The sequence below is a fragment of the Schistocerca piceifrons genome, chromosome 1, assembly GCF_021461385.2.
Source record: "Schistocerca piceifrons isolate TAMUIC-IGC-003096 chromosome 1, iqSchPice1.1, whole genome shotgun sequence".
NCBI classification, from domain to species: Eukaryota; Metazoa; Arthropoda; class Insecta; order Orthoptera; family Acrididae; genus Schistocerca; species Schistocerca piceifrons.
Genome location: NC_060138.1, coordinates 854,178,799 through 854,205,616, shown reverse-complemented (window position 1 = coordinate 854,205,616; position 26,818 = coordinate 854,178,799). Strand labels below are relative to the sequence as shown.

The 26,818-nt window shown below is 38.0% G+C and overlaps 1 protein-coding gene across 2 annotated transcripts in view; it reads right to left on the bottom strand.

The window, feature by feature from the left end:
- Positions 1-26,818, bottom strand: part of LOC124791547 (mRNA export factor GLE1) — a 142,468-nt gene that overhangs the window by 2,377 nt on the left and 113,273 nt on the right. For both annotated transcript variants that reach the window (XM_047257868.1, XM_047257869.1), the window contains exons 9-11: positions 15,455-15,645; positions 10,607-10,797; positions 8,588-8,727 (exon numbers count right to left, since the gene is read on the bottom strand). In XM_047257868.1, coding sequence (XP_047113824.1) covers positions 8,588-8,727; positions 10,607-10,797; positions 15,455-15,645 — 522 coding nt within the window. The remainder of the gene's footprint in view (positions 1-8,587; positions 8,728-10,606; positions 10,798-15,454; positions 15,646-26,818) is intronic.

Below are 26,818 nucleotides of genomic sequence, written 5' to 3'. Positions count from 1 at the left end.
TGTAAAGACCAAATTCTACAAATTAATGCAACTAATAATGTGCGCTCAAGACTTTTATATTACAATACATGTTTTCTTTCTTAAACACACACACACACACACACACACACACACACACACACACACACACACACACACACACACACACAAATTATAGCCCACTAGATGAGGAAACTGATATTGCCCACGAATTTTTTTATAGCTGTGCATCCAGCCCCATACCCGCCATGCACCGTATTATTTAGAGTATCAGATCTCCTGAACTATGTGCCGTCCAGTGATATAATTTTGCACTTACATTCAGTGTTATATGTGCATACTGTCTGCAAAATTTCCCTTGAATACAGTCAGTAGTAATGAAATAATAAATTATAGCATTATACCTCAAGCAGTATTTTTGCTGCATGAACAGTGGAAAAGTAGTAAGCAATAGACCTTTTTCCTTTCATCATTCTGTAGGGGTTGTCAGCGTGAAGATTTTTTTCTTTAGGGATATGCAATTATGTGTATAGTTTGTTGCAAGTAGTTAAGTGTCCTCATCCTCGCATACTGGATGAATAAAGCCTGGGAATTTACATGTCATGGGATATGCTTCTTTTTCACCCCCACCTCTTCGATAGATGGATGGTTCTTACCCCCACAGCGTTTGTCACATGACTGTAAAGTATAGGTGTATCATATTTGGTTGAAATCAGTCCAGTGATTTAGGAGAACATGTGAAAAAAACCACACACACACACACACACACACACACACACACACACCATGGCCCTTGTTGTTATTGTTTTCATTAGACACATTCTGTGGCCCAAGCTTCAGGTAAAACAGCCAATACAACTCCAATTACAAGGTACTACCACAGTCTAATTATGTTAGACTGTGGCACTGCTATTAGATACATGATGCAGACACTAAATTATGTTGGCAACCCCATATAACAACTGAGTAGTATAGAGTAACAACAGTCTTGGGCCCATTTGGAAATGAATAGCATGTAGAAGAAACATTTCGCCAACAGCATTTAAAGTTTTGTATGGGTGGGTTTGGAGATTTATGCAATGAAATAATTTACCTGTTCAGCAGAGAATTACAATTGCACAAAACTGCCTAAAGCTTACAAAAACTGGTTGATATCTTTTTCAACATTACGTGAACCAACTTTGACACAAAAATTTTTATGTGTGTTCCCAAATACAGAAAGTAGATTAACTGCTCGTCTATTTTGATATGCCAAACAGCAGTACAGTAAATAGGACCTAATGTAGGGAAGTACTATGTGCAAATACATACATGTGGTGCTGGAAATCAGCGGTACACACTGATGCTGAGCATTATGGCTGATGGATGTAGATTGTCACTGTATGTTGTTTTTAATAGGAAAGCCCTACCCAAAGGGAGAAAGTGTCCTATCTGGTACTAATGTAAGAGTTCGTGCACTGCACTGCTATAACTTGTGATGTCATTAATTTTAACTCACAATATACATGTACATTTCATTTCGAAATTGACTTATAATCTGAGGGAACATCTCTATTAAGCCATACCCTGATTTTTCAAGCCAAAATTTAAGGGGAAAAGTGCAGCCTATATTTGTGTAAATATGGTATAGTTACAGCCTAAGTAAAAGATGCATTTATTTCTAAAAACATAATCACTTTTTAGGTCAATCAAATTTCTTTACATGTGACAACAGGTGGAAGTCAGAGGGCTCCAAATCTGGTGAATATAGCGTTTGCTCTAACAATTCATGCTTCAAATGTGCCAGTTTTCCCACTGCCAATTAATGAAACACACATAATAAGACTGTTTTGAAAATGCAGAAACTTTTAATGTGGCAAATTAGATGGTGAATGTTTTGAACTGGGGTCACTTCGAATACTGCTAGAGGTAGGGCCTGAACTACGTCATTAACAATACTCTGCTAACCTCAACAAGCAATTGAGCAGTAGCCATCCCTGAATGCCTTGTGTTCTGTGTTGCTTGTTGTTTTCTTATTTTGAAAAGAGAAGCGACTAACCCTGGTCTATCATGGATTTCGATTACCACCCTTACAACACCAGGAGAGATTGGCAATCACTGTAAAAATGTATCAGTCCAATTGTAGGTTGCTGTGCTGCTATAAGGAGGTGGGGCTTGTTTCTGTGCACCTCTTCAGTGCCATCTGGTGGTCAAAATTCTACTTTGTTTACACTCGCAGCTATTTGCCACTATAGCCAATAGTCTCCGCACTCTGCGCTATAGTGGGTGGAAAACGAAATTTGTAACTTTTCTCGACTGTGCTGAAATCCTTCCCTTGAAGTAAAAATTGAATTACCGTACGTCAGTTCTTCTTCTATGCTAAGTACCTTGTCAGTACAATTTGTAGCATTGTCACACATGGATCACACTGCTATGAATGTCCACAAAATGGCAAAATTAATAGTTTTCAGATTTTGTAATCATCGAATTGGGTGGAAAAAGACAATGTCCAGAAACACCTTAATTTGGCATGGCATTCAGTTCACTTGTGGGAAAATGCTATTGCTTTTCAACAGAACATACATTCTTGAAAGCTGAAATATTGCCAAACCAGGAAAACAAAGGCCATTTCGGAACATAAAGTGTTGAAGTTTTTGCAAAAGCAAACAATCCAGTCAAAATGTTCCCAATTCGTACTTTCTTTTTAACAGTCAGTTTCAAACAACTAAGGCTTTGTTTGTGTAGTGTGACAACCTTTTATATTAACGCATCCAGTCACTCACAAAATAATAATAATAATAATAATAATAATAATAATAATATAGAAGATACAAATAATAAGATAGAAGATACAAAAAAAGTGAAAATAGAAGGAAACAAAACCAAACATTCAACACAAACCAAAAGAAATTTTACCAGACAATAGATAACACACACATTAAAACAGACAATCCATCAAACATAACAGACATGGAACACTTCTGGAGCAACATATGGTCAAACCCGGTACAACATAACAGAAGCGCACGGTGGATACAAGCAGAAACAGACACATACAAGATGATACCACAAATGCCTGAAGTGATAATTTTGCAACATGAAGTCACCCGAGCAATTAATTCTACGCACAATTGGAAAGCCCCTGGAAAAGGTAAAATAGGAAATTTCTGGACGAAGAAGTTCACCTCAACACATTCACATCCAACTAAATTATTTAACAGACCCATGCACAGTCCCTGATACACTTACACAAGGAATAACTTATCTGAAACCTAAAGATCAAGCAGACACAGCAAACCCAGCAAAATATCGCCCCATAACGTGCCTACCAACAATATACAAAATATTAACTTCAGTCGTTACACAGAAATTGACACATGCAACACAAAACAAAATTATAAATGAAGAACAAAAAGGCTGTTGCAAAGGAGCACGAGTATGTGAACAGCAACTGATAATAGATACAGAGGTGACATATCAAGCTAAAACTAAACAAAGGTCGCTACACTACGCATACATTGATTACCAAAAAGCTTTTCATAGTGTACCCCACTCATGGTTACTACAAATATTGGAAATATACGAAATAGATCCTAAACTGATACAGTTCCTAAACATGGTAATGAAAAATTGGAAAACCACACTTAATATCAAACAAATTCAAATAATATCACATCACAGCCAATACAGATTAAGTGTGGAATATACCAAGGAGACTCATTAAGTCCTTTCTGGTTCTGCCTTGCTCTGAACCCACTATCCAACATGCTAAATAATACAAATTATGGATACAATATTACTGGAACATACCAACACAAAATCACACATTTGCTATACATGGATGATCTAAAACTACTGGCAGCAACAAATCAACAACTCAACCAATTACTAAAGATACCAGAAGTATTCAGCAATGATACAAATATGGCTTTTGGAACAGACAGATGTAAGAAAAATACCGTATTTACTCGAATCTAAGCCGCACTCGAATCTAAGCCACACCTGAAAAATGAGATTCGAAATAAAGGAAAAAAAAAATTCCTCGACTCTAAGCCGCACCTGAAATTTGAGACTTGAAATTCAAGGGGGGAGAAAAGTTTTAGGCTGCACCTCCAAATCGAAACAAAGTTGGTCCATTGTAATATGAGACACAATTTAGGTCGAATGAATGACGATACAGCTACAGTAGTTTGGTTCGAGTCGTAAGCTTAGCAGTTAAGCTTTACCAGGTAGCCATTGCTATGCGTCAGGCGCTCCGTCCGCATTTATACGGGTACCCTTTCTTTTTCACGTTCTTCGTCTGGTTTTAATCGATTGCTTATTTTGCTTTGATCTGATAAGTGCCATTTTCTATGTTATAGGTGTTTACATCACTCTAAGCTGAAAATGCATTACTGTACTGTGTCATGCATTGTTTGTCGCATTCTGATAGTGCGTGTTTACGGCCTGTCGCCGCTCGCGGCATGGCTTGCTTTTGTGCACGCTACCGCCACTTACAATTTAAAAAAAAAATTTAAAAAAAGAAAAAAAAGAAAAAGAGAGAGAGAAAGAGAGAGAGAGAGAGAGAGGAATCGTCTCGTTAGCGAAACAATGGCAAGAGACTGCTATTTGTTGTTACTTACACTGCTGCTTTCTTTGATAATGATCAACAAGAACCAAATAATAGACTGTGTATGATAGAACATGTTCTGAACGAGAGTTAGGTGAAACTTTTTCTCCGTTTGGAAATCTTTGCGGCCGCTTCTTAAGTACATCAAATTCTGCAGAGAAATTAGAGTCATCTTAGACTTAAAAATCTAGTCAGTTGCCGTGCTTCATTTCTGACTGTATCATTATTACACATAAGAATAATATGAATATAAACATGACACGATACGTATATTCTTCCGCATTTGCTGTTGTGTCACTAGTTTCGTAGTTTATTAGGCAGACAGGATTTAAATGAGACAGCAGCAAACACGAAAGAATACATGGCAAAATGTTTATATTCGTATTATTCTTATGCTGAAGAGAATACTGCATGTGATTCACATTTCATCAGGTTCCTATTAGCAACAATCTCTTCTCACAGGTGGGAAAAAATTCAGAACGCAGAGTTGGCCATATTGACAAACATCCCAAACAGTCTTACCAGTCGGATTTTCGTAGTATACTGAAATTCTGCTACATTCGAAGATGAACAATACGGAATTTGTATTTACTTCGTTGGATAATGTATGAAAATGCAGTGGTCGAAAAAAAGCTCGTCTTCCACCTTTTTTTAAAATTTATTTACTGACGCAGAGGTTTTGGCCCCAGTATTTATCTTTGTGCCTACGAAGCATGCCTGTGTAGCGCTACATATATTCGGCGGCAGAAGTTAGTTGTGGCGGCACCTACCAACATTTTTCAGAACTTCCGCTTGCTTTGCACTCGATTCTAAGCCGCAGGCGGTTTTTTGGATTACAAAAATCGGAAAAAAAGTGCGGCTTAGATTCGAGTAAATACGGTAGCATAGTCAAGGGAAAGCACACTAAACAAGAAGATTACATATTGGATAACCACAGCGACTGCATAAGCGATGGAAAAAACAAATACCTATAAATATCTAGGATACAGACAAAAAATAGGAATAGATCATACAAATATTAAAGAACAACTAAAAGAAAAAATATAGACAAAGACTAACAAAAATACTGAAAACAGAATTGACAGCAAGAAACAAAATAGAAGCTATAAATGCTTATGCTACACTGATATTGACTTACTCATTTGGAGTAGTGAAATGGAGTAACACAGACCTAGAAGCACTCAATACACTTACACAATCACAATGCCACAAATACAGAATACATCACATACACTCAGCAACAGAAAGATTCACATTAAGCAGAAAGGAAGGAGGAAGGGGATTTATCAACATAAAAAACCTACATTGTGGACAGGTAGACAATTTCAGAAAATTCTTTATGGAACGAGCAGAAACTAGCAAAATACACAAAGCAATCGCTCATATAAATACATCGGCTACACCATTGCAATTTCTTAAGCACATGGCTAAGAAAAGGCAATATATACAGTGAGACGGAAGGATTCATGATTGCAATACAGGATCAAACAATAAACACCAGCTATTACAGCAAGCATATTATTAAAAGATCCCAATACCACAACAGATAAATGCAGACTTTGCAAACAACAAATAGAAACAGTAGATCACATCACAAGTGGATGTACAATACTAGCAAATACAGAATACACCAGAAGACATGCCAATGCAGCAAAAATAATACATCAACAACTTGCCATACAACATAAACTAATACAACAACACGCTCACACATACAAGTATGCACCACAAAATGTACTGGAGAATGATGAATACAAATTATAATGGAACAGAACCATTATAACAGATAAAACAACTCAACGTAACAAACCTGACATTATACTCACCAATAAAAAGAAGAAATTAACACAACTAATTGAAATATCCATACCTGATACAACAAATATGCGGAAGATAACAGGAGAAAAAGTTGCAAAATACATCCAACTGGCTGAGGAAGTCAAGTACATGTGGCATCAGGATAAAGTTGACATTATACCAATTATACTATCAACTACAGGAGTCATACCACACAATATCCACCAGTACATCAACGCAATACAGCTACATCCAAACGTATATATACAACTACAGAAATCTGTAATTATTGATACATGTTCAATTACCCGAAAGTTCCTAAATGCAACGTAGCCCGTACCATACAGTTAAAAGGAAGTCACGCTTGATCAAGGTCCGCGTCACTTTCCATTTTTAACCAGACATAATGTCTGAGAAAGGAAAGAAATAATAATAATAATAATAATAATAATAATATGTGAATTTTGCCAAAAACAGATGCGAATTTTGTCAAGAATAGGTGCTACATCTTCCGGTCCCTAATCATTAGCAAAACCAACGTCGTCAATGTTGCTAAATATCTCACGGTCTTGCACTAATTTTACAGAAAACCACACACTGCAAAGCATTTTCTTAAAAGCTGGAACTGAAACTGCTTATGGATCAAGCACATATTTTCACGTCACTGACTCTACTTGTGATTTCCCTTTGCAGAGCAAGGAGAACAGGGTATGTCTGTAATCGGCAAACATAATTCTTCAACTGTTGGTAATAATATACATCACAGAGCTGATAGAAAAGTATACACTTTGGCAAAATTACCTTTAATTAACAAGTCGGTATTCTGATTTCACTGACACACAGCACGTAGTAAAGTAGAGATCACTGTCCACCCAGCGAGTCAATATTATATAGGAATGGCTCCATTTTTCCATAAGGTCAGAAAATTTTGATCAAAAACTGATGCTACGTTTCTTTTACGATCTTTGCACATTTCGTGGCTGTTGTGCCATTCCACTAATTGGTTTACATCTTCTTGTATTTGTGGACCAAATCTACCACTGACTTCTTGGAGACAAACAAAAACTGTTGGTAACAACTTTCCCAAAGTTTCAATCTCTACTAGGCAGTACGTGAGGTGTACAGCAATGTTAACAAGGTTGCCTTTCCCAATGCTCACATTAAAAAAGTGACTGTTTATATGTAGAATGTTTTTTGCGATAGATTTCATGCTGGGGGATTCACTTGTTCTCTTGAACAGTAAAGGCACAAATCAAAGAAAAAATCGAAAAATCAGAATTTATAAAAGGTTTCATTTTCAATTCTGTTAATATCCGATGATAAAATCGGATTTTTTTTACTTTCATATGTCAATAATTACATTTTATTTTATGATGTTGCAAAAAATATTGATGTCACAGAATTCTGCATGGGGGGGAAAAAAGAAAAAAGAAACTTATGATAGGATTTGAAAAGGCAGCGCAAAGATTGGAAACAGTGCCCTTAACCACTGTGCTACTGACTTACTTGATTTAATGCTGCACAAGTAGACTGATGAAAGTTGCATAGGAACACTGATCGTTATTTTCTCAGATACTATTAGCCAAAATAGGTTTTGCTTTATTTTCACTCTTCATTCACCCAGCAAAGTTTCAAGTGTGTTGGACTGACCAACAGATGGTTCCCCTTGTCAAATATCTTCATTTACCCATATCCCTTCTTTGTTTCCCCAGTTCAGAGATATGAACTTCTCATGCTGCTGAGAATAGTTTTGGTGAAATGAAATCTCCTTGCTTGGCTCCTTTTTGAATTATAAGGCCTAGTGGAAGCTGTAGCATTGAAATTGTTCACTATACCCAATGTTGAGTCTACAGGAGTCCTTTTTCTGGTAGATAATGTCAAATGGATGATGATGAATCTGGATGTGGAGGTGGTGGTGATGGCTAATATAGGCTGAATCAATGCCTAGTTTTTGAATGACTATTATCATAGATCTAACTGGTTTTAAGTCAAAATCTTCTCAAAATCTATGATTCCTAAACAAAGCATCAATTTGTTCTCATTAAACTGTTTTACAATTTTGTTCATGATCTGGAAGTGGTCTACTTCAACAAGCAGCTTGTTTTCTGCTGCTAATTACTGTGCCACAGACATCTATTTGTAAACACTCTTTATGGAAATCGTATACGCAAATGTGCAACTGTCTTGGAAGCTTTCTGCATAATGGGTTATTCAAGGTGTTACCTTTTCAATTTTTGGGAAATACTCCTTGCATATGACATGCAGTAATTTCTGGAACTGCTTCCCATAATACGAGTACATTGCATTGCCTGCCACCTCAAGAAAATCATACAACAGTGTTGCACTTATATCTGGCCTTGGATCTGTGAAAGGAAACAAAATAAACAATTCTAAACTTTGCAACTTTGAGTAAAAACATGTACAATTTTTTAAATGACTTAAAGGAGCCGACAGGCACACACACAAAAGAAAAAGAAAACACACACACTCTCTCTCTCTCTCTCTCTCTCTCTCTCTCTCTCTCTCTCTCACACACACACACACACACACACACACACACAAACTAGTGGGTCCGAAAAAGGCAACAGGCTTGCTGGCTAGAAATGCAGGGCGGAGGAGTGGTAGATGCATGTGATGACACAGATACTGGAGATGGTGGGGTGCAGTGCACAACAATGGTGACTCAGAAGCATGGACTGGAGGGAGGGGGAGAGAGGAATGGGTTAGCAGAGATTGAGGCCAGGAAGGTTACGGAAGTGAAGGATGTGTTGCAAGGGTTACTTTCATCTGTGCAGTTTGGAAAGACTGGTGCTGGAGGGCAGGCTCCAAATGTCCTCAGCTGTGAAGCAGCAATTGAACTCGAGAATGTTTCACTTAGCAGCAGATGAGAGTTACCCTTGAAACACACACTTAACTCCTGTAACACCCCACCCCCTTGCCTCAATCTCCACTAGCCCACTATCCCCGCCTCCCTCCAGTCCATGGTTCCAAGTCCCCATCATGGTACACTGCACCTCATGACTTCCAGTATCCATGTTATCATATGCTTAGCCAATGCACCTGTCACTCCTCCCTCCCGTGTGTGTGTGTGTGTGTGTGTGTGTGTGTGTGTGTGTGTGTGTGTGTGAGGGAGAGAGCTAAAAATGAAAAATTTCTGTCAAAGCATATTTACTTATATAAATAATATTATGAAAAGGAAAGTTGCTACTCAACATATAGCGGAGATGCTGAGTCATGGACAGGCACAACAAAAAGCTTGTCACAAATAAAGCTTTCAGCCAGTAACGCCTTTGTCAAAAATAGATGACAGACGCCCATGTGCGCTCTCTCTCTCTCTCTCTCTCTCTCTCTCTCTATATATATATATATATATATATCCGTCTGTCTCACACAAATGCAACTGTAGTCTCAGGCAACTTTCCTTTTCATAATATTGTTACATTGCAGCCTGGATTATCCATTTTTTGTTTTTACTTGGACGAAGTTGCGCAAGAGGAGGAAGCTGAAAGATTTAAACGCGCAGGCACACATTCACACAACTCAGTTGTTCAGTATCGGAGGTTCACTTAAATGCTAAGCAATTTCCAAAGATAATACTAGGAGAAGACCAACATTTACATTCAATAAGCTAGTATGAAAATGAGAATAATCTGCATTCTGTTGCGTTCATCAATTTCATTTGAGAATCATAATGGATAACATTATAAAAATTTCACCTTTCATAGTGGCAATCGGATGGTCCATTTCCCCATTTCCCTAATGCACTCGGTATGAAGAAGAAAAGGAATGAGGAGCAGGAGGAGATAAATAGAGGTTATTTATGTGCTTTAAGCCCAATTTTTAGAACATGAAAAAATACTCTGCACCCACATAAGCCCTTCCCAAAGCTGTTACTAATATTAACATTGCCTGATATTAAGACATATGGTTCATTTCTGATGTTAGTGAATAATGAAACATTTCAGGTAAATGAAACATTTTTTTTTTTAATGTTAAGTGAAAGGACTGCAACAACTGATCATTGTAGCATTAAAGTGACATACAAAATAACTGACCACAGATTGCAATTCAAATGAAAATGGGAGATAGAAGGTAGTAATGACATGAATACCTGTAATTCATAGCTGAATAACAGTAAAGTGACAGCTGGTAACATCTAAAATGCCTGTATTACATAAAACACTGTGTATATTTTACGGAGATATTCCCCAATCAACAAATAATTAGGCAACATTGAATTACCCATATTGAGCAGGCATGCAATCCATCTCCAAGCTTTTGTCAGACCATGTGGATGTAACTTCCCCTTCTGTCGCTGCCTCAATGGGGTAATCATGATGGCTGTGTACAACCGCATTATTCCTGACATCCGTTTCAAAAATTTGTCTTGCTTCTCCACTTCACCATTTTCACTGTAGTGATAACCTAATGATCTATGAACATAATAAATTATCAATTATTCTACAGAGCTAAATGCACAAAGGGAAGCTAACACACACAAAATTCTACACTAAACATTAATATAATAAAGCAGAACAACAGAAATAATAGAAACTTAAATTCATGATGGTGAATTATAAGTTCAAAATGTGTATCGTTTGGTAGTGGTCTACGTATTTCTATCTTAATGGAGGTGAGCTGCAACAGCTTTCTAAACATTACTAACAACATGAGATCTTTGAAAAAGCTTCAAATACAATATTTTAACTCCACTATTAAGTAAGTGACTGACCCCTTTTATCAACAGCTTCCAGGACTTTCCAGGGCATCACACTTCATTAGTACTGAGTCAAAAAGCTGCTTCCAGTCATTTCCATAGTTGACTGCTTATCATCATCATCATCATCATCATCATCATCATCATCATTCTTTGCAATAACAATCTACTTCCTTTAATCCCCCAATTGATGAAGGAATTGCTCATATATTCCATGTAATTACTGTATTTCCACAATTCTTCCATCATTTTTATAGCTGACTGTTTCTCAGTCAGGCACATAAATGTGATTTGCAGAGTATCCCTGTAGATGTAGATTCTTTACAATAATAACCCGCTTCCTTGGATCCACCTGGTTAATGACGGAATGGCTCATATATTCCATATATTTACTTTGGGGCCATGCTTATTGTATTTCTACAATCCATCCATCATTAAACGCTTACTGCTACTGGATTTTTGCTTGCATATCAAACAATAAGATAAGTATAATGGCTCACATATAACTGAAAGTTGGGCACTACTAATCATGCTGTTTGGACTTAATTGAAGAACACATTCTGTATTCTGATGAAATAAAATATCAAAGTCATTATTTCATAATTTCTTTTTTATTCAAAATGTAACTAGTTTCCGGTATGTCTACCCAACATCAAATAGGTGCAATTACATTAGTGACACATCAGCTGCTTTGTTCTGAGAGATATATACTTATATGATGAATGCCATTTTGACTGGGCAAGAATGGGTGAAATTTGTTAAGAAGCTAAGTGTATACTATACATGTGAAGTTATTTATTAGCAGACAAGACAAAGTAATGGGTTATGCTGGACAGCACTCAAATTTTTGATTCTGTAAACCACTTGACTTCACAAAGCCTAAATGTAGTTCACAATTATTATCCCCTCTGCTACTCCCTGTCTCTATACCTTTTTTAATCATAGGTATGAACTCTTCATAATGATTTCAGTGTTTTTATTGGAGACTTCCTGTACATTATTTTTTCATGATACATTATTAAACAGCAACAGACTTTCTTCACAACAAATAAGATTAAAAATTTGGTTTGTTATGATCCAGAAATTTTAAGTTGATTTGAAAAAGTGACTGTCTGTTATGTGTATGCTGTCTTCTTTGTCCTTTTTTCTGAAACTGTACACAAAATTTCTCAAACTTTTATGTAAAAGCCATATACACAAAGGACTGCCTCAAAATTCTCAGAGCATTGCCCCAGTCAAAACATTGGTGTCTTTACTAGAAAAAACTGAAATTAAACTGTGCTGTAATAAGCTGAAAGGATTCAGTTAATAATGTTTGTTATATGCTTGTCCTACAATTTAATACATTTAATAACATTTTACAATATATTTCTTTCAGTTATCATCTATAAATCAAAGTCAGAATCTGTACACTACAGCTGGGTGATTTAAATTATTTACTATCTCACAACGATTGAGGCACAATTCTTCATCCTCCTTATCCATACTATAAAGGACAGTCAAATGAAAATGAGATACATGGAAAAAAGTAAGTAAACTGTTTATTATTTCAAAAGTAACTGTCTACCGTATCTTCCTTCATCATCGGCGTTGTCGTTGTTGCCGTGAGGCACCGTTATGCCAAGTGGAAAGGAGCGTCGATCTTAAGAGCATGAGATATGGTAACCTTAAGTCACTGACAACACACAACGGTCATGGTAGCACCTGATTCCAGAATAGCTACAGTAGTTAGGATCTACGAACTACCCCCTCTTGACCAGGTCCCCAAAACTTAACTCGTAACAAGATTTCTATGAAGCAAATTGTCATAAAGATCGTCTATAAAGGCTTCGTACAACGATACGAAATGTTACAGTTTATGAAATAATAACAGATATGGCCAAACTGTCTTGTTTCTTCTGTTTTATTTAACGTAACTTTGTTCACAGTTTTATTTCGCATTCACCACTCATTCACACTGATGTGGAGTATATGCGAGTGTCTAAACCCTAACTCCCAAGTTTCATCGAAACCCTTTGATGAACAGTTTTGGTTGCTCGACACCAACAGTCAATGATAATGATACAGTATTTTGTAATTGACTCTTCTAGTTTAGCCACCGCCCTCCACGAATGTTTGTTAGGTGTAAGACAATTACACACTTTAGTTAATGTTTTCTCCTTTTCATATTTGGAGCCCGCACTCCGCAATATAATGGGGGAGGGGGGGTGGGGGGTGGGGGGGGGAAGAACGGTCTCAATACCGCGTCCCTCGTGAGATGCGTATAGATTTATCCCAGAATTGACCGCCCTGTAGGTGCACTCAATTTAATGACCACACTTCGCTATCCGCGATTTCATGTAACTAATTGTCCTTTTGTTACTCTGATCATATACCGTAGTTATTTAAAACTCGCCCCTATATTTTTTCACAATGCACAATTAGCATTTCTTTACTTGTTTATTTCTAAGAATAAACGAAAAAAAAAATGATGCCGTATCATCAGCTTCGTCGATATAAAGCAAAACACCTCAATATGCCCAATTTTACCTGATCTTATAGGATCGGCTACCTTACTCATTAGTTTACTACATATTATTTCCAATAACACTAAACAGTTATCGCCGTTATATTTTGATTGTATTCAAAAGCACGTTGTCATTATTATTATTATTATTATTATTATGACCGACCAAATCTTAACAAATAACGCGGCGTGCGTTTTTAACGATAGCTTTACACTCGCCCAGCCTTTATTCATGCAATATTATATATAAATATGCAGACAGGACCGAAAGATTGATCTCCCTACCATAACCAATAGAGGAAATACGCTATTCAAGTTCCGTTACATCTATCTTGACTCGAATTGTTACAACTGGTAATATATGTATCCCAATGGAAGACAAAACAGTCAATGCCTTCATGCAAAAAATGTTTTCAGTTGTCTATGGAACAATGATTGTACCCAGGCATGCAACTCTTCATCTAAAGCAAACTGGCAGAAATGAACGTCTTTCATTAGAGCTCCAAAAATACAGAGTTTGCATGGGGAGGTATGAGGACTGTATGACGGGTGTGTAAGGAATTCCCAGCAAAACTTCTGCAGCATATTAGAAACAACAGGTTTGCCAGCTCTGGGAAAATCATGACGACTTTCTCTTTGACTGCGAGAGCCAGCTGCTCATCGACTTTCTGGAATACTGTTCCACAATTAATGCACTGCACAATACAGACACTTTGCAAGAACTGAAGTGGGCCATCAAGTCCAAACACACAGCAATATTGTCGGATGGCATCATTTTGCTGCAGGACAATGCCTGCTCATACTTTGCCAAGGTTGTATTGATTACACTGCAGACGTTTCGCTGGGAAGCCCTTACACAATCTCCATACAGTCCTGATCTCTCCCCATGTGATGTCTATATGTTTGGCACCTTGAAGAAAGAAATTCATAGGCATCGATTTGTTTCACATGAAAGAGATGCACACCTGGGAAATATCATGATTCTGTAGGCGGCTGCAAACATTTTTCCACAGAGGCATGACATCCTGTCTCTCAGTGGGATAAAAGTTTCAATGGATATGGCAGTTACTTTTTAAATAATAAACAGTTTTCAGTTTTTCCCCTATACGTCTCATTTTCATTTGACTGCCCCTTATACTTATGTTATTTCATAAGATAATGGAAAATTTGAGGAGGAGAAACTTAGAGACAAATTCCCCCCCCCCCCCCCCCCCCCCACACACACACACGAAAAGGGGGAAGGCTACAGCTGAAATGAACATACTTACACTTAACAAACACTAGTACTAGTGAAGTGATTTAATAATGTACATTGTAAAGTTACTGTGCTCAACAATTTAAGTGCTGTATGTATCTTCTTATTTATGACAAATATCCTTATTTCCGTGCTTCACAATAACATCCTAAATTAAGCTAACTCTGTTCATTTTATTGAGTCATTTCATATAATTACTGTATGCATCATTACTATGTGTTTTTTTCCCTTGAACTCCCAGCTCAATAATATCAATAAGAAGGAGTAAAGAGGACTACGGGTCTCAAGTACTTTATCTTTGCTTGCTGACAGTCTGTATAATCAAACACAAAACTGGCATGTTCTGGGCACAATACAAATAATGGAAGGAGTAGAAATAAGATGGGGTGTAGAGCAATCACTGGTAAACAAACAGGATTGAAATTGTTACTGTTGTAGTGCAGATGTTATAATCTCCACAACAAACATACTTACAAATTTTCACACAAAGTTACGAGGTGGGAAAATAGCTAGAGTATAAAGGGTTTTATTGAATCACTAATGTATTACAGCGCAAATAAGTGTGTTATGCATCTCAAAAGTCATTTACACAAAGACAGTACAAGTACTTACTTGTAATAATCTTCATTTGATTGTCCTTCTAATTGAGGTGGATATATAGGAACGAGATATGGGCACTCAGAATAAAAGTGACCTAACAACAATTGTCCAACATCTGGAAAGTCCACCCATAAAGCAACAATCACAGCTGCGATAGGAAAAGCGGCCTCTGGCTTGCTGGACACTGTCAGATCTCCCTGGAACTGAGTACAAGATATGATCACTACAAACATTCTGATGATTATCAACAAATGTTCTACATTTCATAACGTAGAGATAATTGATACATACAATTTAGGAAGAAGATTTCATACAGCTCATGGATTACATTTAAATATGTTAGGAAAAGACCAAATAGTAGAAAAACTCCGAAATCATATCCTGAAGAAATCAGCCCCAAGTATCAAGATCGCCAAACAACCACAAATTACAAAATGGTTTAGGCCAAAAACAGAAGCTTTGATGGAAGCAGAACTGTGTCAACCCCTCAAAACCATCTCTGCTACTGAAAATTGCGTGCAAGAAGCCACACACAAAAATAAAATCTTGGCCAATTTTTTAGGGTAAGTGCTGTGTCAGAAATACCTTTAGAAAAGAAATTAATTAAACCCTTAACTGAAAAGTCACAAAGTCCATCATTTCTTGTATTACACCATAATGTCCAGTCATTCAGAAATAAGATTCAAATGCTGGAAGTGTTACTTCAGTCTCAAATAAATCCAGATGTAATATGTATTACCGAACACTGGCTGTCTAAAGAAGAAATTCAGTCAACCTCTATTCCAAGGTACTCATTAACAAGCTTTTATTTTAGGAATTTCTACACACATGGCGGTACTGCTATATTTGTAAAGGACCAGATAAAATTCAGTGAGGTAGGCCTAAATGAACAGATTGCATTATCTGAAGATACGGAATTTGAGCTTTCTATGGTTAAGCTGCCTGAACTAAACTATATAATTATAAATGTATATAGAGCACCAAGTAGTAATATTCCAAATTTTATGACCAAATTAGAAGTTCTGCTGAACAGTGTCAGCTCATTAAATATGAGAATAATACTTTGTGGCGATTTTAACATTGATTTATCAAAAAACAGTAATGCTAAACTTGATTTGTTAAACATGACCAAATCCTTTAATATGATCCCCACAATACACTCTCCAACAAGATCAACAGAGCATACTGATTCAATAATTGATCAAATCTTCATAACTGATACTGGTTACAAATTCACTGGCGAAGTACTGAGCATGGGATACAGTGACCATGATGCTCAGCTACTGAGCGTTGACATGGAAAATAGTAAAATCAGCCCCAAAAAAGTATTTCAAAGAAGAAACCTTTCAGATGACAATATTAGGATTTTTAACTTCCTATTAGATAAGGAAAATTGGGACAGTGTTTACATGCAAACAACTGTTGATAATATGTTCTTAAGCTTCCATAACAACTTCCTTTATTACTTTAATAGAGCATTTCCTTTTGAAACAAAAACTTCAAGCAATCAAAATAGAAAGTCGTGGGTAACAAAAGGAATCAAAATTTCTAGTGAGAGAAACAGATTTCTCCAATATTGCTCCAAAAAATACATAGTCACTGAAGAATTTTCTGACTATTGTAAAGCGTACAAAAAAACTTATCTTAGAGTGATTAGACAGGCAAAACTTTTATGGAATGACAATTTCATAAGAAACTCTTCAAACAAAATGAAAGCTATGTGGAAATTTATTAAAAAAGAAACTTGTAGTTCAACACCTAAAAAGGAAAACATTTCTCTAACACTTAATGACTCTAAGGTCACAGATCCATACACAGTTGTAAACAAGTTCAATGAATATTTGACCTCACTAGCAGAAGATCTCATTCAGGCAAACTGCAAGGTATCGTTCTTCAATTCCACCAATACGTCAAACAGCACTAATGCTACAATGTTTGTTTATGAAACAAACCCTGATGAAATTAGGAACATAATAAAATTGTTACCCAATAAAATCTCTAGTGGCTATGATGAAGTACCTGACCTCATATTAAAGGTGTGCGCTCCCCATATACACTCCTGGAAATTGAAATAAGAACACCGTGAATTCATTGTCCCAGGAAGGGGAAACTTTATTGACACATTCCTGGGCTCAGATACATCACATGATCACACTGACAGAACCACAGGCACATAGACACAGGCAACAGAGCATGCACAATGTCGGCACTAGTACAGTGTATATCCACCTTTCGCAGCAATGCAGGCTGCTATTCTCCCATGGAGACGATCGTAGAGATGCTGGATGTAGTCCTGTGGAACGGCTTGCCATGCCATTTCCACCTGGCGCCTCAGTTGGACCAGCGTTCGTGCTGGACGTGCAGACCACGTGAGACGACGCTTCATCCAGTCCCAAACATGCTCAATGGGGGACAGATCCGGAGATCTTGCTGGCCAGGGTAGTTGACTTACACCTTCTAGAACACGTTGGGTGGCACGGGATACATGCGGACGTGCATTATCCTGTTGGAACAGCAAGTTCCCTTGCCGGTCTAGGAATGGTAGAACGATGGGTTCGATGACGGTTTGGATGTACCGTACACTATTCAGTGTCCCCTCGACGATCACCAGTGGTGTACGGCCAGTGTAGGAGATCGCTCCCCACACCATGATGCCGGGTGTTGGCCCTGTGTGCCTCGGTCGTATGCAGTCCTGATTGTGGCGCTCACCTGCACGGCGCCAAACACGCATACCACCATCATTGGCACCAAGGCAGAAGCGACTCTCATCGCTGAAGACGACACGTCTCCATTCGTCCCTCCATTCACGCCTGTCGCGACACCACTGGAGGCGGGCTGCACGATGTTGGGGCGTGGGCGGAAGACGGCCTAACGGTGTGCGGGACCGTAGCCCAGCTTCATGGAGACGGTTGCGAATGGTCCTCGCCGATACCCCAGGAGCAACAGTGTCCCTAATTTGCTGGGAAGTGGCGGTGCGGTCCCCTACGGCACTGCGTAGGATCCTACGGTCTTGGCGTGCATCCGTGCGTCGCTGCGGTCCGGTCCCAGGTCGACGGGCACGTGCACCTTCCGCCGACCACTGGCGACAACATCGATGTACTATGGAGACCTCACGCCCCACGTGTTGAGCAATTCGGCGGTACGTCCACCCGGCCTCCCGCATGCCCACTATACGCCCTCGCTCAAAGTCCGTCAACTGCACATACGGTTCACGTCCACGCTGTCGCGGCATGCTACCAGTGTTAAAGACTGCGATGGAGCTCCGTATGCCACGGCAAACTGGCTGACACTGACGGCGGCGGTGAACAAATGCTGCGCAGCTAGCGCCATTCGACGGCCAACACCGCGGTTCCTGGTGTGTCCGCTGTGCCGTGCGTGTGATCATTGCTTGTACAGCCCTCTCGCAGTGTCCGGAGCAAGTATGGTGGGTCTGACACACCGGTGTCAATGTGTTCTTTTTTCCATTTCCAGGAGTGTAGTAAAGCCATTATCAACCATCTACAACCAATCATTAAAAACTGGCTTTTTTCCAGATGCTCTCAAAATAGCTACAACCAATCATTAAAAACTGGCATTTTTCCAGATGCTCTCAAAATAGCTAAAGTCTCACCATTACTAAAGAAAGGTTCCCCTGATTTAGTATCCAATTATAGACCATTATCCATATTAAGCATCTTTTCAAAAATCCTGGAAAAACTTTTTTATGACAGTCTTATAAATTTCATAAAAAACCACGCACCAATCAGCATTCAACAACATGGTTTTAGTAAATCTTTATCCACCCTGACAGCAATTTTTGAACTGTTGGACCACATACTGAAATCAATTGACCAACATAATATAGCTGCAGGTATCTTCTTAGATCTCTCTAAAGCCTTTGACGTACTAGATCATAAAATACTGCTTGCTAATTTGGAAAGAAGAGGAATAAGAGGTGTGGCTCACAACTGGCTATGCTCTTACCTACAAAACCGCAGACAGAAGGTATCACTTCAATACGATATTAATGTACAGAATAAAATAAATAACACAGTTTTCCTCTCGGAGGAAAGATCAATAAGATATGGTGTTCCCCAGGGTTCTGTTCTAGGGCCATTACTTTTCCTCATTTACATAGATGATCTTGTTGAACGTATGAGCCCACAAAAAACTATCCTGTTTGCTGATGATACAAGCATAGTGTTGACTGGATCTAGCCCTAAATCCCTTCAGACAATATCTGATAACTCTATGAAAAAACTTTCTGAGTGGTTTAACAAAAATGGCCTAATTGTTAATAGTGGGAAAACTGTATGTATCAACTTCCATCTAATTCCCACATCCAATCAAAAAACTATCCAAGTAAAGTTAAATAATGATAAAATTGAAAATGTAAATGCAGCAAAATTTTTGGGTCTATGGGTCCAACAAAATTTAAAATGGGACACACATATAAACAACTTATCAAAGAAACTCTCATCATTGTGCTATGGACTAAGAATACTAAAATCTACTACAAGTAAATCCACACTAATGCAAGCATATTATGCGCAGTTCCACTCATTGCTCCGCTATGGAATCATCTTTTGGGGAAATTCAACTCACAGCACAAATATATTTAAACTACAAAAAAGAGCACTGAGGATAATCTGTGGCCTCAAAAAGCTGGAATCCTGTAAATGTCAATTTATAAAACTTAATGTTCTAAGCATCCCATCCCTATTCATTCAAGAAACAATCCTATTCACCAGGGAATACCTCTCAAGAACAGGCAAATTAATCCAAAACAATGATATACATGCTCATTATACCAGAGGGCAATCTAATATCCATCAAATTTTTTCAAGGACGTCATCATACCAAAAATATATAACTCATCTGGGTGTCGTATTACACAATAAAATTCCAGAACAAATAAAAACTGCTCCAGATCCAATACTTAAAAATAAACTAAAGGCATTTCTGACAAAGCACTGTTTCTATTCAGTACAAGAATTCCTGGAAATGAAAAATTATAAAGTTCCTTTGTGAAATACTGTGATTAGAGTAAAACATTCTGTAGGCAAAATAATAACCTAATTTCTACTATACACAACTATGTTTCAGTTTCACTTCCCAAAAATTTTTAACTCGCTTTTTGAATGTACAAGTACACATTCTATTAGTACAGGGTGATTCAAAAAGAATACCACAACTTTAGGAATTTAAAACTCTGCAACGACAAAAGGCAGAGCTAAGCACTATCTGTCGGCGAATTAAGGGAGCTATAAAGTTTCATTTAGTTGTACATTTGTTCGCTTGAGGCGCTGTTGACTAGGCATCAGCGTCAGTTGATGCTAAGATGGCGACCGCTCAACAGAAAGCTTTTTGTGTTATTGAGTACGGCAGAAGTGAATCGACGACAGTTGTTCAGCGTGCATTTCGAACGAAGTATGGTGTTAAACCTCCTGATAGGTGGTGTATTAAACGTTGGTATAAACAGTTTACAGAGAATGGGTGTTTGTGCAAATGGAAAAGTTCTGGACGGCCGAGAACGAGTGATGAAAATGTAGCACGCATCCAGCAAGCATTTGTTCGCAGCCCAGGAAAATTGACTCGCAGAGCTAGCAGAGAGCTGCAAATTCCACAATCAACTGTATGGAGAGTCCTACAAAAAAGGTTAGTTATGAAACCTTATCGTCTGAAATTGGTTCAAGCACTGTCTGCAGCTGATAAGATTAAAAGAATCGATTTCTGTGATTTTATCCTTGCTCAAATGGAAACAGATGAATCTTTCGTTTCAAAGATTGTGTTTAGTGATGAAGCAACTTTCCACACTAACGGGAAAGTCAACCGTCACAATGTCTGTATATGGGGCACTGAACGTCAACTACCCGAGGCGATGGATCGGCCGCCAGCCAGCCCGTGACAGAGCACTTCATCACTGGCCTCCAAGAAGCCCTGATCTTACCCCCTGCGATTTTTTCTTATGGGGGTATGTTAAGGATATGGTGTTTAGGCCACCTCTCCCAGCCACCATTGATGATTTGAAACGAGAAATAACAGCAGCTATCCAAACTGTTACGCCTGATATGCTACAGAGAGTGTGGAACGAGTTGGAGTATTGGGTTGATATTGCTCGTGTGTCTGGAGGGGGCCATATTGAACATCTCTGAATTTGTTTTTGAGTGAAAAAAAACCTTTTTAAATACTCTTTGTAATGATGTATAACAGAAGGTTATATTATGTTTCTTTCATTAAATACACATTTTTAAAGTTGTGGTATTCTTTTTGAATCACCCTGTATTAAAACTTAATTGTCTGTGAAATCTCAATGTTAATTTCATGTCCCTCTGTTGTGCTTCCAGTTGACATTTTCACTATTCTGTAATCTCAGTGATTATTTGTGTAAATTTAAAGTAGCACTACATTGCCTACATGTTTCTTAGTTCCCCATGTAAATTGTTTGTATTCTCTGTATGTGAAGTTACTATATTCATCAATGAACAATTTTGTGTACATTTTTTTTAATGGCAGTCCATTGCCTATTTTTTTCTCCAAACTACATATTTGCTAAGAAAAATGACTTGTCCTATATCATGTGTACTTTGTACAATATGTGATCCACAGGCTAAATAAATAAATAAATAAATAAATACAATACAATACAATTTAACTCTACTCCAGACCTAGTTATGGTATAAGAAGTGGAATGACAAAACAACAAAAATATTGCTGCAAGAATATCTACATCAACACTCCATAAGCCATCTGACGGTGTGTGGCAGAGGGTACTTCTGGTACCACTAACTGATCCTCCCTCCCTTGTTCTATTTGTGAACAGCATGTGGGAAAAATGATTGTTGGTGAGCTGCTGTAATAGCTCTCACTCTTGAATTTTTCTCATTGTTGTCATTTTGCAAGATGTATGTGGAAGGAAATAATATGTTGTCCAACTCTTCCCAGAAAGTACCCTCTTGAAATGTCAACAGCAAAGCCTTCCTCATAATGTACAATACCTCTCTTACAGCATCTGTCACTGGAGCTCGTTGAACATCTCCAACACTCTCATATGGACTATACAATCCCACGACAAAATGCGTCACTCTTTGTTGGATTTTCTGTATCTACCTGGTAACTAGTACATCCATGCCTTTTGGCTGTGGAGTTTTGTCTTAACAAATTAGCACAAATAAAAATTAATTGAAACCAGAATTGTGTTGTAGGAGCATAGTTTTCTCAACTTGTATATGACCCAATCTCTTATAACTACAGTATACAGGAACCGTTGCCTGTAGATTAAAAAAAAATCTTTCTTCTTTATTTGTTATGTTTCATGGTGTGAATGCATTAAATGTGTGCTTTCATAATAGAAATGTAAACATGAAACATACAATGCTATTACACAATGAATTTATGATTGATGGCCTAGTGCAGTGGTCAGCAAACACATTAGTCAAAAGAGTTAAATACCAACAGTCCAACAACTGAAAATTCTTTTGAGAGTCAAATGGTTCAATAACACACTTTATACTCTATGTAGATATGTATACTATTAATAAATTAATTAAGGTACTGCGAAGCTGCCCTTTGATAATAATGCAATCTGACTGAGGTATGTTCCAACACTGCCACCCACACTCATGTTGCATGCTTGTTTCACTGACATCCCTTCATTCATCCTCTCTGTGTGACCAAACCATCTCAACATAACTTTCTCAGTACTTGATACTACATCTTCTTCCACTCCACAAAGCTAACTTAATAAACTTTTTGAGTCTTAGCTAAGCTGTAGGTACATCGAAACTTGATATACTTAGCAACAATATTATCTGTGATTAAAATTAAATTGTAAGGTAATCATAAAATTAAATCGTGGCAATGACTGACAAACACAAATGTGAACAATGGCCTTCTCTCTCTCTCTCTCTCTCTCTCTCTCTCTCTCTCTCTCTCTCTCTCTCTCTCTCTGTCTTCTTCTTGCTAGTTTTAGCTATGATTCCAAGTTCATATCAATAAAAAGACATCCCAATTTACATTCGATAAGGTTCATTCTTGAAAATGATTGTTCACATTAATATGTAAACCTGAAAAAGGAAAAAACAGCAAACAATAGTTGTTCCAGCTGATTATATGAATTTGGAATACTAAATCTTTCAAAGCAGACCACTTGTGATGTGGACTAAATTCACATTTCTTTTTCTCCAATAATTCTATCTCAGCACAACAATGTTCAAATTTTGAGCACCAGATTTTTTTTTAAATCCAGCAATAGCACCTCAAAGTCAATAATGTCGGTCTTAAAGGAAGAAAAATGTGATTCTTTTACAGTAGCATTAAGACATTTTTAACAAAGGCTAACATTGTTTTACTGTTTCGTAAGTCCTGAAACCAGTTGAGAACGGCTCCCCTTATATTTAATAAAAGTGTTGTTTTGAAATAGCAGGTTTCAATATCCGATTATTTTCTTGACAATGTTCTCTTTCAAGAACTTGAGGAAAAAAATTGTTTCTGAATTAAATAATTTTTCTAACAAACTGTTTACTTTCCTCTGTAGTTTACAATTAAGCTGATTTAGATGATATGTAATGTTTACAATGAAATAAAACTTTCGGATCCATTGAGCGTTTGTTAGTTCTAGACACCTTTCTCAGGGAGAAATGCTTTATTTTCTGTTAATAAGGAAGTAAAACGTTTCAGAATGTTTCCTCTTGATAACCACCATACCTCGTTATGCAGCTGAAAATGTGTGTATTCGCTCTCCATTTCAACTAAAAATTCTTTACATTGCTGATGAGAGAGTTTTAGCTATAACGGAGTTCATAATGTTAATCACATGTTCCATAACTTTGCAAGTTTCTTCTGGGAATGTCTACACACAATGGACTTCTTAAAGAATGATGCAATGGTAAGTAAGTATCCTGAGACTAATTTTTTCTTTCAAAACAGCAACAAACCCGTTTCTTAGGCCAATCATACTTTCCACCCCATCAGTTGAAAATGAGACAGTTTTGTCGAGTAGAGTATTATGTTTTTCAGTGCACTCAATTACAGCAACTGCAATATCCTTTCCACATTGTTGACCTATGAGTGGTACCAATCCTAATTTTTCTTTGGATGTGTAATGAAAAATAGTGTATAAAAAGTGAAACTCAGGTCATATCATTTATGTCATGAGACTCGTCAACTGCTATCGATAAAGCTGATACAAATTTAAGATTTTCGACTTGCTTGTTGGTTATATTCTAAGAGATTTGGAGTGTTCCATCTCTCACTGTTTTAGCAGTGCAGTCAATGGTAACTCTTCAATTTATTTATTCCTTTTAGAATTTTTTTCCTTTTTTTAAGAATATTTCTGTATTCATCTCCTGGTTTCCCTCTATAATTTTTACCCATCACACTCCCTCCAACAACATCAGCTGGGATGGAGGGGCATAAATGACCAAGGAGAAGATGTAAGCATTCCTTCCAACTGCATTTTAGTTAGGTAGTGAGGCTTTGCCTGGAGCCTCTTAAAAGTTATGTGGGCAGTCTCAAATGGATGTCACTGGAGACATTGCAGGGTCCTTTGGTGTTCCTGAATAGCTGTTACAATGGTCTTTGCTCCACCATGGTATTATCCACTGGTGGAAGGAGGTCTTAGAGAGGGGGATACCTGTTCCAGTGATTTAGATGACCATATCATATTTGTCTCCAACCACTTCAGTGATGTAATCTGACAGAAGAGGGGATGAAGGTGATGGAAGACACATACAACTGCCAGCTACTGTTTCAGAGAGCCAATTGTGACAAATGGTCTCTCAGTTGGAGATAAGAAAGTGACAGGATCATTGGAAAATGGTCACTGCCACAAAGATCATGGTATAGCAACCATTGCACCGAACAGGTGCGCCACGGTAGACAACTAAAGTGGCTAGGGGTATTGTTAATGAGAAAACTCAGATCGGGATTTAAAAAGAAGTCAATCAATCAGCAAGCTCCTGCCATATGGTGTGGTACTCCCCCACAGGGAGTGATGTGCACTGAAATCTCCAAACAGGAGAAATGTACAGGACAGATGTCGAACTGAGGTGGTCACACCTTGGTATGGAAGTTGCTTGCCAGGGTAAATAAATGATGCAAAAGATGATCATTGTTGTTTTTGTTCACACTTGCAGTGCTATTGTTTCCAATATGCTGCAGAGGGTAATTCACTCACTGACGATATGTATGTGAACCAAAATAGAGACCCCAAAAGATGTTCTCTCATGGCCAGTATAGTTCTGACAGAAGGCACGGTAACCTTGAAGGCTTGGAGAGTGGTCATCAGCAGGGTGTGGATTTTTAAGTTCCATCAACAGGCAAAATATGTTCATATTTATGTGATTAAAATGAGTAAAATATGTAAGTATATCACTGACCAATTTGGAGTGGCAGTCAAAGATAGCAAAACAAAAGTCAAAGTTTCAAATTCTGCATTTGACAAATCATTCAAGCAGAAGAATCATACAAACATACAGTCATTTGACAACTGCACAGAGTCCCATATGGACAACATAGTAGTAAGCATCCCTGGCATAGAGAAACAAATAAGCCGCCAGGTCTGGATGGAATTCCAATTGAGTTTTACAAAGAGTACTCTATGGCATTGGCCCCCTTTATCATGAATCTCTCTCCCAGTGTTAAGTCCCGAGAATCTGGAAAAAAATGAAGGTGACTCCTGTATATAAGAAAGGTAAAAGTATGGATCCGCAAAAGTATGTTAACATCAGTTTGATGCAGAATTCCTGAACTTATTCTCAGCTCGAATACAATAAATTTCCTTTTTTTTTTTTTTTTTTGTGGTTTTCGGGCGCACAACTTCAATGGTCATTAGCGCCCTGACTACTCTAAGAATGCACCGCGAGGCATAAGTTGACAACAACAACTAAAAGGGAAAACACAATAAAAGACAGACTGACAGGCATAGGATTAAAAAACATCATCAAATGTCCTTAGCGAGGTTTGTCAAATTGATAAAACAAAGAACACGAGCAGCTGCTCGTGGGTCATCCGCTAAAATGGCATCTAAAGTATTAGGCAGGTTAAGATCGAGGCGCAGTGTGTTAAGATCTGGACAGGACATTAAAATGTGTCTAACCGTCAGCAAGTGCCCACATGGGCAGAACGGCGCCGGCGCAGCCGTCAGCAGATGGCGATGGCTGAACCGGCAGTGTCCAATTCTCAACCTTGCTAAAACGACCTCCTCCCGCCGAGAAGGGCGTGAGGAGGACATCCAAGCCACGGGAAGAGGTTTTAAGGCCCGAAGCTTGTTGTCGGTAAGTGCAGCCCAATCGGCATGCCACAGCGACACAACGCGCCGACAAATGACCCTGCTAAAATCGGACGAAGGGACACAACAAGAAGCTGTCCGAGGCTGGAGGACCGCAGCCTTGGCCG